The 17,618-nt window shown below is 42.8% G+C and overlaps 1 protein-coding gene across 17 annotated transcripts in view; it reads left to right on the top strand.

The window, feature by feature from the left end:
- Nucleotides 1-17,618, top strand: part of Eif4g3 (eukaryotic translation initiation factor 4 gamma 3) — a 327,817-nt gene that overhangs the window by 296,034 nt on the left and 14,165 nt on the right. For all 17 annotated transcript variants that reach the window (XM_029566179.1, XM_008838616.3, XM_029566184.1 and 14 more), the window contains 5 exons: nt 2,389-2,507; nt 5,084-5,256; nt 12,440-12,565; nt 14,350-14,431; nt 17,213-17,311. In XM_029566179.1, coding sequence (XP_029422039.1) covers nt 2,389-2,507; nt 5,084-5,256; nt 12,440-12,565; nt 14,350-14,431; nt 17,213-17,311 — 599 coding nt within the window. The remainder of the gene's footprint in view (nt 1-2,388; nt 2,508-5,083; nt 5,257-12,439; nt 12,566-14,349; nt 14,432-17,212; nt 17,312-17,618) is intronic.

The raw sequence follows: 17,618 nt of genomic DNA, 5'->3' as shown, positions 1-17,618 counted from the left end.
TATGAATGGAATTCAGCATCACCACCTAATAGCACCCGCAGCAGTTTGATTGTTGAAAGTAAGCATCATTGTTTTCTGTGGCGAAGGTAGGCCTTTCTCCAGAGTGTAACTCTTCCCTGTCTCTATGAAGTGTCCTGACCACAAGGTCCTCAGCAATCTGAATTTCTCTCAAGTTCCTTCAATGCTTGCATTGTCTTGAGAGTGTCTACATTGTATAAAGCCCTCAAAGGTATGAAAATTCTTACATTATTTGGCTACTCCTTAGGAGGATCAGATTGTCTTTTCTGGCCTTCATCCTCCCTGTAACTTCTGTGGGTTTTATTTGTTTATCATGTATCTGCTCCAAAACCTGCTCTGAAAAAATTACCTCATGTCTTTAACCTGAGTTTCAGTTTTTTCATTCTTAAAGAATGAGTGTATCCACCTAACCCTTATAAGGTTGCTATGAAGAGGAAACAACGTAAAGACCTCTTGCTAAATACAATGGTTTACAATGATGTCCAAGGTCCTGATGAGTCTGACAGTGAAGGTCATGGCTGGACTGTAGCTCAGCAGTCAAGTGCCTGCCTAGCACACAGAATGCCCTTGCTTTGAGCATAAGCCCTGCACAAAAATGAGCAGAGTGCACATGCCTGTAATCTCAGCACTTAAGGGTGGAGGCGGGAGGACCAGAAGTTCGGGACCAGCCTGGGCTACATGAAAGCCTATCTTAAAAATAAAATTATTGATAAATTTCAGCATTTTCTCAATGTATTGGCTGCTTGTAGTGTTTATATAACTTTAAATTTTGTTCAGCACTTAGTTTTTGTTACTGTTGTCTCAGTGGATTTCGGAGGCAAATTAAAATGTCTTCTTCCAGTTCGGTGTAGACTTAATAATACACTTTTAGGGACAAGAGGCTTTCTTATGTGTGCTAGGTACTTTGGAATCATACAGAACGAACCTGAAAAAGCCCATGATGGTGCATGATGTAGCAGCTGGAAGACATCTTCCCTGCGTGCAATTCATGTTGTGTTAGGCGTTTGATCACTGCTTTCAGCCTTTGTTCTTATGGATCGAAAGGCTGTTCTGGTTACTTTCTAGTTCTGTGATTAAAAACATGGATCAGCAGCCGGGCATGGTAGTGCACGCTTGTAGTCCCAGCACTTGGGAGGCAGAGGCAGGCGGATCTCTGTGAGTTCAAGGCCAGCCTGGTCTACATAGTGAGTTCCAGGACAGCTGGGGCTACAGGGAGACCCTGTTTCAAAAAGACAAAAAACAGCAACAACAACAACAAAGCTAACTTGGGGAGGAAAGGGTTTAGTCTATCTTCCATCTCCCAGGTTGTAGTTCATTACTGAGGAAAGTCAGAGCTGGGACCCAGAGGCAGGAGCTGAATGAAGCACAGACCATGGAGGAACACTGCCTGTTGGCCTGCTCCTCTGGCCCATGCTCAGCCTGCTTTTCTAAAAATATTTATTATTTTTACTTTATATGTACAAGTATATTGCTTGTAGGTGGTTGCACCCATGTCATGCAGTACCCCTAGAGGTCAGAAGATGGTGTCAGAACTGGAGTTACAGATGGTTGTCAGCCTCCATGTGGGTGCTGGGAATCAAACCCAGGTCCTCTGCAAAAGCAGTCAGTGCTCTCAATCACTGAGCCATCTCTCCAGCCTGCTTTCTTGAACAAACCAGAACCACCTGGTGGCATTGTCCAGGGTAGACAAGGCCCTCCCACATCACTCAACAATCAAGAAAATAAATGTCTCACAGAGATGCCCACAGGCCAATTCCCCAGTTCAGGCTTCCTCTTCCCAGGTCGGTCAAGTTGACAAATGAAGCTATCTAACACAACGGACTTTGTCAAATAATTCCTCAAAAGATGTAAACTGAGAAAAATGTTATGATGGAACGAAATAACTGTACTTAACTACTTAGAAGCAGGGGAGCTCTGAGGTGGCCTCCCTCCCTGAATGACTAGTGGAGATTAAACAGGTTTGTAAGGTGGGGCAAATGTAGAGCAGAGAAGGAAAGAGGTGCCCCCGCCGCACCCTGTGCCAGTTTGACAGGGAGGAGCTCCAGTGTCTGTTTTTTACACAGGCACCAGTGGGAGCAAGACTCAGTGTGCTCACTGTTGTGTGCTCATCGTTGAAGCAGCTGAGAAGCTCTTGCCCCCAGGGTCCCACATCCTGAACTTATCTTCGTTGCTGTAAAATAGGTTAGGACGTTTTTACTCCATGTCATTTCTGGAATAAAGGGCTTCTTTGTTCTGCTTTCCAGTGTGTGACTGTGAATCCGGTGTCTGCAGAATGTCTCCATTGAAAAAGCAATGTAACAACATATATATTACCATCCATCATCCCATTTTAATAATTATTTTTATCTTCTTACTTTTTGATCTCACTAGTTGTGAAACCAGACATGTCATCAATGTCAGCCCCTGACAAGCCCTCACTGTCAGAAGAAGAGATGGAGAGGAAGTCCAAGTCCATCATTGATGAGTTTCTACATATCAATGATCTCAAGGTAAATGCCAACAATAAAGCAAAGTGGCTCTATCCACAGTCTGATGGCAGAGCCATGGTAGCTTGGCTCTGGTCTAAATAATGAACTGATGAGACTTAGATTGAGTAGTCTGAGCTACATTTCTGCCAGATACTATGTTTTAAATTGATGCTGTCATTCACAGCGTGAAAGTGGAGGAAGAGAGAATGGGTACCAGCCCAGTTTAACCAAGAGAAAACTAAATCCACTGACATTACTGAGCAAAACAACACATTGTCAGTACGACCCATTCCCGACTCTCGATTATGCATAACTGCCTTGATGCCTGTATTCATTTCACCATCATGCTCACGTTGGTCTTAAAGTATGGCTGGCATCACTTCTCATTCTAAGTGGGAAAGAGAGGCACAAAGGGACAGCAGTATTGCAGGGTAAGACAGCCGAGGCATTTCAAGATAGGACCTTGGATATATCCTTTAACCCTTAACGGTCTTGAGTTGAAGGTGGTAGAATAGGCCTGCATCTGACATGAACCCACAGCGCAATGACACACCAGAATCAGACAGCTCCACAGAGGTTACTTAGGCTGCAAGGTCAGGAGCAGTGTATCTTGTAGTGTCTTCTTCATTAAAATGTGTGTCTTGACTACTTTTCCTTTGTCATTATTAAAAGTCTCAGTATTCAATCTGAACAACCTAGTTCTTACCTACTTCTGGTACACAAAAATCATTTAATGTATAGCCCAGCCTTTTTAAATCCTTGACTCTCTAATGTCGTTCAGAATTTACAAGAAGGAAGAAGGGGTTTAGTGGTTTGTTTGTTTATTTTCTGGGATAGAGGTCTCATTATGTAGCCCTTCCTGGCTTTGGAACTCACTTTGTAGACCGGGCTGGCCTCAAAACTCACCTGTCTCTACCTCCCTAGTGCTGGGATTAAAGGCATGATGGGCCACAATTCCTGGCTTGTTTTAGATTTTAAGGGTTTTTAGTTGTTTGCTTGTTTGTTTTCATTTTCTGATTGTTTTGCTTGCTTTGTTTTTTTCGGTTTCTTTTGATGCAGTCTCAGGTATCCCAGACTAGCTTCAAATTTATTCTATAGCTGAGGATGACCTTGAACTCTAATTCTCCTGCCTCTGCCTCCCAACTGTTGGGATTACAGGTGCATATCATCAGGCCCAAGCTTGTTTTATTTTATGGCAGGGTCTTTATGTAACCCAAGCTAGCCTGGAGCTTACTGTAGCAACCAGGGGCTGGTTTGAACTTGGGGCATTCCTCCTGCCTCAGTCTCTCTTATGTTGGGATTACAAGCATGGGCCACCAGGCCTAGCTAGGTTGAGGCATCAGGATTAGAGTTTAAGGTCATCTCTGGCTACACAGGGAGTTTGAGGCCAGCATGGGCTACATGACATCCTGACAAAAACCAAAACCAAAAAAACAACTTTATGAGGCTGGAGAGATGGTTCAGCAGTTAAGAACACTGACTGTTCTTGCAGAAGACCCAGGTTCGAATCCCAGCACCCACATGGCAGCTGACAACTGTCTGAAACTCCAGTCCCAAGGGATCCGATGGCCTCTTGTCCTCCACCAGCATTACACAACACGGGTACACTTACCTATACACAGGCGATACATGCATACACATAAAACAAAAATAATAAATAAAATATTTAAAAAAAAAAAACTTTAGGAGGATACTATAAGATTACTTGAACTGGGCTAGGCATGATGGTGCATGCCTTTAATCCTAGCAGAGGACCTGGGTTCAATTCCCAGTACCCTCATAGTGACTAAAAACTCCAGTTCCATGGGGTCCTGTGCCTCTTTCTGGCCTCTGAGGGCATTGCATGTAGGTGGCACCTGGAGGCAAAAGACTCATATTCCCCCCAACCCCTAGTTCTGGGATTAAAGGCATGCACAACCACACCTGGCTCTGCCTAGGGATGGAGAGATGGCTCAGCCATTAAGAACACTTGGTACTCTTGCAGAGGACCCTGGTTTGGTTCCCAGCACCCACATGGCAGCTTATTCTGATCTTTGAGGGTTCCTCAGTGCACCTGGTACACATACATAAAATAAACACACACATATACATAAAATAAACATAAATAAGTAAATCTAAAAAGAACACAACCCTGTCAACAAAGGTGTTCACTCTGAAGGGCACGGCTCCCCACCCCGGAGTCTTACCATATCACCAGCCTTGCTTTGAGCTGCATTCACGGAATCCTCCTGCCTCCAGCCTTCCAAAGAGCTGAGCACAGCTGGGACCACAGGTTTGTGTCACCACATTTGAACTTTTATTTTTGTTGAGATAGACTCTTACCCTGTAGCCCTGGCTGGTCTTGTGCTCTCTGTGTAGCCCACGGTGGCCTCTCACCTTCTCATTCAGTGCATGTGTTACCACACCAGATTTGGTGTTTTCCTTTCCTGCCTTTTCCCTCCGTCACTTCCCTTTTCCTTTTTTTCAGATATTTATAACCTCTTTTACTGAACTTTATTGTGTTAAAGAATGGACCTTTGTAGTGCTTTTAACATAAAAGATTTACAGTTCTCTTAACCTCAGATTTTGGAGTGAGCCTTTCTTTGTTGTTTGAACAGGAAGCCATGCAGTGTATAGAAGAGCTGAGCGCCCAGGGCCCACTGCACATTTTCGTGAAGGTGGGAGTGGAGTTCACCCTGGAGCGGAGCCAGATCACCAGGGATCACATGGGCCACTTACTATATCAGCTGGTGCAGTCAGAAAAACTCAGCAAGCAGGACTTTTTCAAAGGGTTGGTATCCTCAAACATCATTCAGTTTCTAAGTTTATGGGTACTAATTGACTTTTCCATAGATGAAATTTGTGTCCACTTATGTATTTTAGTATAATGTAATTGGCAGCACATTGATTAATGAAACATTTTGTGGACTGGGCCAGGACATGAAGGTCATCTGGTTTTCTCTGTTCTTCTCAGACCTCTGTACTGTAAAAGGCCTTAGTCTCAGGCAGTCTCTGAGAACATCTCCAGCTCATTTCACACAAACCTGCAAGTTTCTTGAGTTTCTGTAGGGCCGGGGGGGGGGGGGCGGTGCTTTTCTTTGAGGACAATTCTGGACCCTTTACTTAAAGCCTTATGTTTGATAAGGCATGCTTAGTCTAGCCAGCCCATGCTTGTCTCAAGCACTCCAGCCTGTCAGAGGATCCACGCATGCCTGATGATTCCATTGCTTCCATGATGATTCCTGTGTAGCTGATGGATGACGATTCATTGTCACTGGGGTTGCCAGGTTCTCCTGTACTGAACTCCATACAATCTTTGGGGTTATTTTGAGGCAGGACAGGGTCCCTCTGTAGCCCTAGCTGGCCTGGAACTCATAAAGGTCTGCCTGCCTCTGCCTCCTGAGTGCTGAAATTAAAGACATGTGCCAACACACCTAGCCTAGCCACAGAATCTCTACCTCTTAGGAATTTCTGAAATCATCATTGGGGTGGAGGGCAGGGAGTTTGGTCTTTCTGTTGATTGTATTTTGACAGGGCCTCTCTAGTCACAGCCCACCTGGAAGTCACAATGTGAACAGGGTGGCCTGGATCTCATAGAGATCCATCTGCCTCTGCCTCCCAAGGGCTGGGATTAAAGGCATGCGCCACCACGCCCAGCATTGAAATCAACTTTTAACGTGAAAGTTACATATAATAAAAGTATTCCTTTTTGAGCTGGAAAGTTGGCTCAGCAGTTAAGAACGCTGGCTGTTCTTGCAGAGGGCCCGGTTTCGATTCCCACCACCGACATGATGGCTAACAACCTTCTGTAACTCCAGTTCCATGGGAATCTGATGCCCTCTTCTGACCTCAGCTAGCATTGCATGACACAGGAGCACTTATATACATGCAGGCAGTATACTCATTCACATAAAATAAAAGCAATAAATATTTAAAAACTATATTTTGTTTTGGACGGGATAGATGGCTCAGAGGTTGAGAGCATGTACTGTTCTCCCAGAGGATCTGAGTTCAGTTTCCAGCAGCCACATTGGTGGCTCACAACTGCCTGTAATTCCAGCTCTTGGGAGATCCAACACCTCTGGCTTCCACTTATATGCACATACCCCCCAAATAGACACATAATTAAAAAATAAATAAATAAAATAGAAATATTTTATTTTGATTACTGTTCTTAAATTGTATGCCAACTACCAAGAGCCATCACTGACAGATACCCACTCTTTAAGGGAACAGGAGCTAAGACCTCCCAAGGTTTGCACATCACGCTTGAACCTGCCATTGCATACTGCCGTGGATATCTATTGATTCTTGAATAGAGTTAGAATTCTGTACTGTGTAATTTTCCCACCTCATGAATCTTTTTTTTTTTTTTCCAAGCTCATCTTCTTATCAGTTAAATAATGCATGCCTCTGTGTAGCCTTCTGGTGTCATTTCACTTACTGCCAAACTCCGAAAATAGGAGTTAGCCCAGTATGGTAGAACATGCATGTAATCTGAGCAATTGGGTCCAGACTCTAGGTCAGCCTGAGCTACATAGTAAGTTGCTGTCAAAGAAAAATAAATAAAAACCTCAAAAGACCACAGTTGGATTTTCTCAGGTGGAATCACTCATGATTTTGCAAAGAATAATGACATTTCCCTTGAGGTCCTAAAATATGTGCATTCTATTCATTAAGAAATCACAATTTGGGGCTGGAGGGCTCAGTGGTTAGAACACTGACTATTCTCCAGCTGATCTTTCTAAAACAAGGATCTCTAGATAGTCTGACTAGATTCAGCAGACAGACAAGCACTGGGGAATGGCTAGGGGTGCCGACAACACAGTGAACAGTAACAGGGATGACAGAGTATATGGGCTCCAGTGTGTGGGAGGAGAGAGGCTATGGGAGGGTGCCATTTGGGAAGTGGGTATATAGATGAATAAGATTGTGTGGGTTGTTCTGTATGATATACACACAAAAATCAACAAATTTAAAAACAAAGACATATTTGAGGAGGAAGCATAAAAATTTACTTCATGTTAAATAGTAGAGATGATGAACAACAACAAAAAAAACCCACTGGCTGTTCTTGCAGAAGACCCGGGTTTGAATCCCAGCACCCACATGGCAGCTAACAACTATCCGTAACTCCAGTTCCAGGGGATTCTGACGGCCTCTTCTGTCCTCTGCAGGCATTGCATGACATGGGTGCACTTACCTACATGCAGGCAATACACACATACACAAAAAAAAATAATAAAATATTTTTTTTAAAAAATCACAATTCAAGGACTCAAAGTTATTTAATCACTTAACCGATCAAGAAACACTGGCAAAACTTGCTGTGGTTATTGCCTTTGAGGCCAGGAGGATTTACCAATTTTGAGAGAGAAATTTGTGTTTCACTGCAGTCAGTAACCAGCCTGCAACGACAGTAAAAGGAAAACCAGGCAAGGTGGCCCACACCTGCAAACCCTGCCCCTTGTAGGGGTGAGGCAGGAGGTACAGTTGAGTTCTTGGATTGAGACCACTGGCAGCATAGCAAAACTACATGATTCTCCTCTAAAAAATGTGGGAGCAACTGAAGGCATCTGCACCCCCAAAGTCAGAGTTGTACCCTCTGGAGACTTCAAAGTGGTTTCAAGGGCCATCAAGATGGCTCAGCAGGTCATGGTGCTTGCCACAAGCCTTACAACCTGAGTTTGTTATGCACCTAAATCCTTGTAATAGGTCACGACCTCCCAATCTCTTGAAAAGGCTGAGTTGATTTTATAGTTCATACTATGCAGAGAGGCCATTTCACTAGATCAACAGGAAGTCCCCGGCCCACAGATTTCTCTGTCTGTATGTGGTAGGACTTGGTTTACTTACTAGAATCCAGCTCATGATCCAGTGATCTGGAAACGCCCTCACTGTCAATACCCAAGGTGTACTTCACCAATCTCATACCATCCTTCTCAGATTTTCATCGCTTAACTGTAAATACTTATGACACAAACTAGGTAGATACATTATTGTTTATTACAAATCCTTTTTTTTTTTGATCTTTTTTGAGACAAGGTCTCCCTTTAGCCCCAGCTGTCCTGGAACTCACTATGTAGATCAGGCTGGCCTTCAACTCACAGAGATCCACCTGCCTCTGCCTCCCAAGTGCTGGGATTAAAGGCATGCGCCACCACACCCGGCTATTACAAATCCATTTTGCACAACTCATCATGGTTTTTAAATTTTATTTATTTATACATTATTTGTAGACAGGTACTCATGTAGCCCAGGCTGGCCTCAAAAGTTTCTGTGTAGCCAGAGATGACCTTGAACTTCTAAACCTCTTGCTTCCAACTCTGGAATGCTGAGATTACAGGTTTGTGTCACCGTACCTAGTTTATGCCAGGGCTTCGTGCATCTTAGATAAGCAGGCTACTGAGCTCTACCAATTCTTTAGGAAGAATTGAAAAATTCTTAAGAACTATGTAGTAGAGAAAGCTGAGGGTAGATAGTTCATTGTTCATCACAGACTTGGAATTATCTTTGAAAAGGTTAGAAATGAAAACCAAGCAACAGAAACTGGAGTCAGTGGCTACAAAATACATCCTAAAGGATGCTCAGCTCACTAGTGGAGAAATGGTCATTGGAGGCAGGTTGTGCCTCTTTTTCCACCACATCTCTAAAACTCTTATTCCCAATTATGGCAATTCCATCTGGCTCAAGACTTCAGGTCGACATGCAAAAGTTCAAGTGCAGGATTGAGTTCCTGTGTGCTCATAAAGGCAAGTTCTGCTTTAATCACAACCCTGTAGAGATAAGATTGACACTCATCTCTAAGGAGCTTTGCACCTTTTTCATGCCTATTTCATCTTCATCCAGCATCATACAATGCCGGTGGAGGACAGAAGAGGCAGCTGGATCCCCTGAACTGGAGTTACAGGCAGTTGTTAGCTGCCATGTGGGTTCTTGGATTTGAACCTGGGTTTTCTGCAAGAACAGTCAGTGTTCTTAACCACTGAGCCATCTCTCCAGCCCTGTTATGCCTGTTTTTATTTAGACCAATCCAATCTTTAAATATCTTCACAATCACTTCCTTCTTTAGCTAGTTTTAAATTTTAATAATCCAATTTATAGTGTGGAAGATGCTGCTAGAATTCCTTTTTTTTTTTTTTAAATTTATTTACAGGGCTAGAGAGATGGCTCAGCAGGTTAAGAGCACTGACTGCTCTTGCAGAGGACCTGAGTTCGATCCCCAGCGCCCACATGGTGGCTATGAACCTTTCTTAACTCCAGTTCCAGAGGAATCCGAAGCCTTCTTCTGACCTCTGACGCATTGCATGACATGGGTGCACTCACATACATGCAGGCAATACACTCATACACATAAATAAAAATAAATAAAATATTTTAAAAATTTATTTACTTTTATGTGTACGAGTGTTTTGCATGTATGTAAGTGTACCTGTGCATGCAATGCCTATGGATGCCAGAAGGGTTTGGATCCCCTGGAACTGGAGATATGGACCATTGTTAGCTTCCATATGAGTACTGGGAACTAAACTGCAAAAGTAGCCATTGCTCTTAACTGCTGAACCATCTCTCCAGCTCCGTATTCCCCCCCCACACACATAGCTTTTGTTTTTTTGTTTTTGTGTGTGTGTGTGTGTTTTTTTAATATTTTATTATTTTTATGTGTATGAGTGTATTGCTTGCATGTATGTAAGTGCACCTGTGTTGTGCAATGCCTGAGAGGACAGAAGAGGCCATCTGATCCCCTGGAACTGGAGTTACGGACAGTTGTTAGCTGCCATGTGGGTGCTGGGATTCAAACCCGGTTCTTCTGCAAGAACAACCAGTGTTCTTAACCGCTGACCCATCTCTCCTTTTGTTTTTTTGAGACAGGGTTTCCCTTTATTCCCCACTGGCCTGAAACTCCCCTCAATTTCAGCCTCCCAAGTGCTGGGATTTAAAATGTGCCCCACCACACTGGGCTCCCGATTTCCTTTTTGTATATTATCTTAAACCAATAAGTCCTACCTAAGATTTTTCTTTTCAAAGGATTTTGAAAATATCTGTGAACTTGTTCTATGGGAACCCTACGTTCAGCCAAAAAAGCTCTTTTCTTTTTTTTTTTTTAACAGTTATCAGTATGAACTTAATCACCAACCATGTTCTGTAAACTGCCCTATGATGATCTGGCTGACCGCAAAGTAGAAACCCAAGCCAAGAATACGGGTATCTTTTAGTTGTAAGATGAGATGAATATAACAGGTGTATTGTTGAACGACCAGAGTGGCTGCGGTTGTCTCTTGGACACATTGCACAGCTTAATCTGTGCTGATAGTGCACAGAACATGAATTGAAAGAATCAAGTGAATTAACCCAAAATCCTGGAGTTCCACCAGATTAGGTCCCCTCAGGCTTGTCAAGGGTCTGCTGGACAGCAAGTAGATGGTGAATAATTCAGTCTGTGAGGTCAGAAAGCTGACATTCAGGATTCACAAAACCTACAGTTAAATAATGTGGTTGAGCTACAGAGTATTTTGAAATGGTAGCTCGGGGGGAACCCTGCCCTGTAGCGAAAGCTCATTTAAATGGAAATTCTCATAGCATGTTGGCCTCTGACCTGAGTGGAATACTCTGACTATAATATGGAATTGCCATGCAAAAGCACACATTTTACATATTTAGAGCTTTTTTATTTATTTATTTATTTTTTGTCTTTTTGAGACAGGGTCTCCCTGTAGCCCCAGGTGTCCTGGAACTTGCTATGTAGACCAGGCTGGCCTTGAACTCTCAGAGATCCACCTGCCTCTGCCTCCCAAGTGCTGGGATTAAAGCCATGCACCACCACGCCTGGCATGTTTAGAACTTTTAAAGGATCTGAACACAAGCACTACCTGTTTCTAGCCCTTTGTTCCTTTGTCCTTTTCCTATGACTTGGAGATCTATTTCTCTTGCCTCTGTTCTGTTTTACTTTTTAAATATGCTTTATGTGAAAACAACAAAGTCTTGAATTATTTACACTACTAAATCAATGGCTGTGATTTTTCAGCCCAAATGCAACTGTGCTAGTTTTTTTTTTTTTTTTTTTTTTTTTTTTTTTTTTTGTCTTTTTGAGACAGGGTCTCCCTGTAGTCAAAGCTGTCCTGGAACTCACTATGTAGACCAGGCTGGCCTTGAACTCACAGTGGATCTGCCTGCCTCTGCCTCCCAAGTGCTAGGATTAAAGGTGTGCACCACCATGCCCGGCTGTGCCAGTATTTTGTATCTTGACTGCCCCCAGTTTTTTCTTCAAGTTGTTTTGATTTTCCATTCTCCCTGAGACAGTGTCATCTGTGATGTTGAATACAGGTGTGTGTCCTTGTGCCTGCTACTGTCCAAAGTTTTATATTTAATTACCATTTATTTTTCTTCACGTTAAGAAGTATCTTACATGCCTTTAATCCTAGCACTCGGGAGGCAGAGGCAGGGAGATCCACTGTGAGTTCAAGGCCAGCCTGGTCTACATAGTGACTTCCAGGCCAGCTGGGGCTATTGAAAAACCCTGTTTCAAAAAAAAAAAAAAAAAAAAAAGAAGAAGAAGTAACGTATGATACAATATTAGCACTATCACACCTTTCACATTACATTAAAAAAGGAAAAATAACAAAAAAATTTACATTACGTTACAATGTATATTTAGTTTGTGGTTTTATGATAGCTTTTACTCAAACTTTGTGAAAGCCTTTGATTATTGATCTTTCCTGACTTCTCTCTGGCACCATCATTAATGCTTTTCAGAATGCAGCCCTTTCTTCAGGTGTACATCTGTCTCCAGTTCTTTGTCTCTCCCACACCAGTATAAGCTTTGAGTCTGCTAACTTGCATGCCAGTTACTCTGTGGCTGGACCAGAGTCGAGCATAGAAAGTGCTTAGCTTGCATTTGCTGAGGTTCTGATTGTGGTCTTTAATTTTACCTTGTAAATCATATTGCACTGAATTTTTTTCCTGTTCTTTTCCAGTTTTTCTGAAACCTTGGAATTAGCAGATGATATGGCCATTGATATTCCTCATATTTGGCTGTACCTCGCTGAACTCGTCACCCCCATGTTGAAAGAAGGTGGAATCTCCATGAGAGAACTTATCATGTGAGTTATATTTGCTCCTTTTAATGTATATCAAGATAAACTGACACAACTCACCAGCTGCTCTGTAGCATAGTGCAGCCCCACCACGGCACCTCTGGAGATTCAGATGCAGCCCATGACTCCTGTAGCTTCTAATTTCAAGGGGGTGATGTTTGGGTCTACCTGCTCTACCCTGGAGCTATGCTGGGGGTACTAAAGCCCTGTGGCCCCATTGACGGTAGCACTCACTGTAGACGTGGCTTCCAAATCACAGCCCTGGAAGAGGATTATCTCTAGAAGCTTGCCATGGGTTGCTTTGATGCACCAGTACATTACAGTTCTAGCACTGCTTGTCAGACTGTGACATCTGGATATTAGAGGCTCATGGCTATAATGAAAGTGTCCCTAGGGGCTAGAGAGATGGCTCAGGGATTTAAGAACACTGACAGTTCTTGCAGAAGACCCGGGTTCAATTCCCAGCACCCACATGGCAGCTAATAACTGTAACTCGAGTTCAAGGGGATCTGACAGCCTCTTCTGTCCTCTGTGGGCACTGCACGACATGGGTGCACTTACCTACATGCAGGCAATACACACATACACATAAAAAATAAAAATAAATAAAATATTTAAATTTTTTTTTTTTAATTTTTATTTTAGGTATATTGTGTGTATGTATGCAAGTATACCCATGTCATGCAATGCTGGTAGAGGACAGAAGAGGGAGTCAGATCCCCTAGAACTATAGTTATGGACAATTGTTACCCGTCATATGGGTGCTGGGATTTGAACCTGGGTCTTCTGGAATAGCAGTCAGTGCTCTTAACCTCTGAGCCATCTCTCCAGCCCCAATAAAATATTTTAAAAAATAAAAAATAAGAAAGTGTCTCTAGATATAGGGGTGGTATTGGTGCTACACTGCACACTAGTACTTCTCATCTTCAAAACACTACTGTTTCCTCATAACTGCTCATGTAGTCAAACTCTGCAAATGGTTGGGACCCTCTTCTTAGAGATTCACAGTGTGTATGTCACATTGGGAATCATGAGACTCCTGTGGAAAAACAGCAAGAGAAACAGTTTAATTCTTCATGTTTTCATGGTAGGACCCCCCCCCCTTTTTTTTTGAGAAATACTGTATTAGCCCTGTAGAACATAGTTTAGGAAGTACTGGTTTAGACTATGACAAAATGATCTTTTCTGTTTCATTGCTATTCTGAAGGAAAGCTTTCTTCTAAAACACACTTAGAACTAAGCCTTTAGTAAGCTCCTCTTCCTCTGACTTGAAACTGAACTTGGGTAAATAAGGAGGCTACTAAGTAGGAGTTTTGTTTCATGTTGCTTCTATCACTTAAGTTGTTAAAAGAAAAAGATGCAGGAACTCTGAAGTCCCCCCCCTTTTTTTAAAATCATTTTTTAAATTATTTTTATTTTATGTGTGTGAGTGTATTATCTGCATGTAAGTGAGTGCACCTGTGTCACGCAGTGCTGTGGCAGTCAGAAGAGGGCTTCGGATTCCCCTGGAACTAGAGTTAAGGACGGTTTGCAGCCGCCATGTGGGTGCTGGGAATCAAACCTGGGTCCTCTGCAAGAGCAGTCAGTGCTCTTAACTGCTGAGCCACAAAGCCTGGGTGAACACTTGTAAGTCTCTGAGCTCCTCTTGCTTAAAAGGACTCTAACCATGTCCCGGAGCTCACCCAAGGTTATACCTACATTTGGTGTTATCTGTTTGGTAAGCTTCATTTGCTGCTCTGGAACAGAGAATTTGTTTGGAAGTACTTAATCACTGCTCCTGTCTTTTACAGAGAATTTAGCAAACCTTTGCTTCCTGTTGGAAGAGCTGGGGTCTTGCTTTCTGAAATATTGCACCTTCTATGCAAACAAATGGTGAGTATTCAACTGAGCTTCAGACTCCATCCAGCACGTTAGGGAGGGCAGTGGTCTTGATCTTGGGTTTTCTATGAAGAGTCTAGAACAGTCTCAATGTGCAAGTAATTCTATTTCTTACCTTGGAAAGAAGAGTGAAGTCTCTATTTCACCTCATTTCTGCCTGAGGTGGATTTGTCTTTATGGTTACCAGGATCTTGGGGAGATTTGCCTAATCTCAACTGGAATTGATTGCTGTAATTCTAAAGAATCTCAAAACAAGTTTTATTTTGTGAATGATAATTTTATCTTTTCTTAAAACAAAATGGTGCCGGGAGTGGTGGTACATGCCTGTAATCCCAGCACTTGGGAAGCAGAGGGAGGTGGATCATTTTGAGTTTGAAGCCAGCCTGATCTACAAAGCTAGTTCCATGACAGCTGGGGCTACAGGGAGAGAGACCCTGTCTCAAAAAGACCAAAAATAGTTATCTTACTTTTAAGTAGGTTTCATTAAAAACCTCAAGAGTAGGAGAGAATTCATAAAATGGTTAATTTTTCTTTTTTTTTGTCTTTTTGACTCACAAAGATATGACCTGCCTCTGCCTCCCAAGTGCTGGGATTAAAAGTGTGTGCCACCACGCCCAGCTTAATTTTGTTACTTTTGACTCATGGGTTGCTAATCTAGTCCAGTTAGAAATGTGCGGTACAAAGGAAGCTGAGGGATGACAAAGACCTTCAGCTCAGGTACATCTCTGCTACAGAGATGACTCAGCCTTAAGAGAGTGTTTAATCAGGAGGGGACATGCAGGTGTGAGCTGCTCATCCCAAGAGCTAGTGAAAGCACTTCTTCACAGAGGGATGAGTTGTTTGGGAAGAAGGATGTCAGAGCAATGTGGAACTCACTTCTGAAGATCCTAGAACGAATCCAGGTGTGCTCAGCCTGGAGCTGAAGATACTGGGATGGTAGATGGCAGATTTTATAGACATTTAGTTTTAGTTTTTTTAAACCAGAGCTTCATTTCTCACTTGACCCTGCAGAAGTCCTGTGTCGAATTTGAAATAGCTGTTCCTGGACAGCCTGGTTCTGTTGACATCCTATTTTGTAGTAATTCTCTTTCCTTAATGGCACTAAAATGTTTACTGAGCCGTACTTTTTTAATGTTTTATTTTTTTTATTTTTACTTTATGTGTATGAGTGTATTGCCTGCATGTGTGTTTTAAGTGTACCCGTGTCATGCGGTGCCTGCAGAAGTGAGAAGAGGGCATTGGAGTTTTGGACGGTTTGTAGCCGCCGTGGGTCCTGTGAAGAGCAGCCAATGCTCTTAACTGATGAGCCATCTCTCCAGTCCCTGGGCCATACTTAACTGATGAGCCATCTCTCCAGTCCCTGGGCCATACTTTTTTGGTCCTTTTTTTTTTTTTGGAGACATGATCTTCCTATAGCCCCAGCTGACCTGAACTCACTATGTAGACCAAGCTGGCCTTGAACTCACAAAGATCTGTCTGTCTCTGACTCCTAAGTGCTGGGAGAAATTATAAACTTTTATTGTCAGAAACAGAAATCAAGTTCCTACTTCTAAATATTCTAAATAAACCCAAAAGTTTCTGGGGTTGTGTTTGTTTTTTTTTTTTTTTTTTTTTTTTTTTTTTTTTTTTTTTTTTTTTTTTTTGGTCTTTTTGAGACAGGGTCTCCCTGTAGTGCCAGCTGTCCTGGAACTCACTATGTAGACCAGGCTGGCCTTGAACTCACAGGGATCCGCCTGCCTCTGCCTCTGCCTCCAGAGTGCTGGAACTAAAGGCATGCGCCACCATGCCTGGCTTGTTTTTAATTTTATAATGATTTTTATACAGTCTCACTACACAGCCCAGGCTGGACTTGAATTTGTGTCAGCCCTCCTGCCTCAGCCTCCCAGCTGCTGGGGTCACAGGCCTGTATCACAGTGTGCTCAGCTAAAGCCAACTGTTCTGAATGTCAGGCAGCTCTGAGCTAGTCAGTGCCTTTTTAAGCCTTGTTCCACCAGGCTGTCAGGTGGGCCTTGGTCAGGTTCGTGATGTAACATACGTCCTCACAGCCTGGCATCTCCATTACCTTTTTGTCTTTATTGAGGCCTAATGTGTCTCCAGCTGACTCTGCTGTTCCTTGGGCTCCACCTTGTGCTTTTTGACCTTGAAGTGCTTCCCATGTGTGAATCAGGAGCAATAGGTACCTGAAGCTGTCTTACATAAGTAGAAATAAGGCCTCTGAAGTGAGATCCCAGGGAGGTTTGTGTGTGGCTTTATGAGGTGTGTCTGCAGAGCTTCTGGAGGGGAGGGACGGACAATGTTGAATTTGTAAATGTGACATGATTTTAGCCTTTAGTGATTATATTAATAAGTCCCAGATGTCAGGCTTGCTGATTCCAGATAGGCCTCCAGTGAATGAGCCATTCATCATCATTTACCATTTTATGTAATTATTGTTTTAGGGTTTGGAGACCCAGGTCTAACTCTGTAGCCCAGGATGTCTTGGAACTCATTATGTAGTCCAACCTGGCCTTGAACTAAGGTGGTCTCCTGCCTCAGCCTTCTGAGTGCTGGGATTAAAGACATGGCCACCATACAGACCCAGCATTATATTGATATGCATTCAGACATGTCAGTTTGAAAGAAAATAGTCCTGAGATTGGTGTCCTGTCTCTAAGAAACAAAACTGATTTTTCTTCTTTTTTTTTTATCTTTGGATTTCTACTTTTTTTTACCTCAAGTAAACCTTTTTGCTTAATGCAAATGAAAGCTAATGGATTGGATTTATATCTATTTTAGAGCCATAAGAAAGTGGGGGCCTTATGGAGGGAGGCTGATCTCAGCTGGAAGGACTTTTTACCAGAAGGGGAAGATGTACATAATTTTCTGTCGGAGCAGGTGAGTATCAATTCCTTCTGACAGTATCCATTTATGAAATTCCTCGAAAAATAAAAAAGTTCATTGCCAGTAGACCTAGCCTTTAAGAAGTGCCGCAGTGGGGCTGGAGAGATAGCTCAGGGGTTAAGAGCACTGACTGTTCTTGCAGAGGACCTGGGTTCAAATCCCAGCACCCACATGGTGGCTACAAACCATCCTTAACTCTAGTTCCAGGGGAATCCAAAGCCCTCTTCTGACCTCTGAGGCATTGCATGACACGGGTCCACTCACATACATGCAGGCAATACACTCATACACATAACGTAAA

This window comes from Nannospalax galili, unplaced genomic scaffold (genome assembly GCF_000622305.1).
Source record: "Nannospalax galili isolate Female #2095 unplaced genomic scaffold, S.galili_v1.0 scaffold2019, whole genome shotgun sequence".
NCBI lineage: Eukaryota > Metazoa > Chordata > Mammalia > Rodentia > Spalacidae > Nannospalax > Nannospalax galili.
This window is presented reverse-complemented; position numbering and strand designations above follow the sequence as displayed.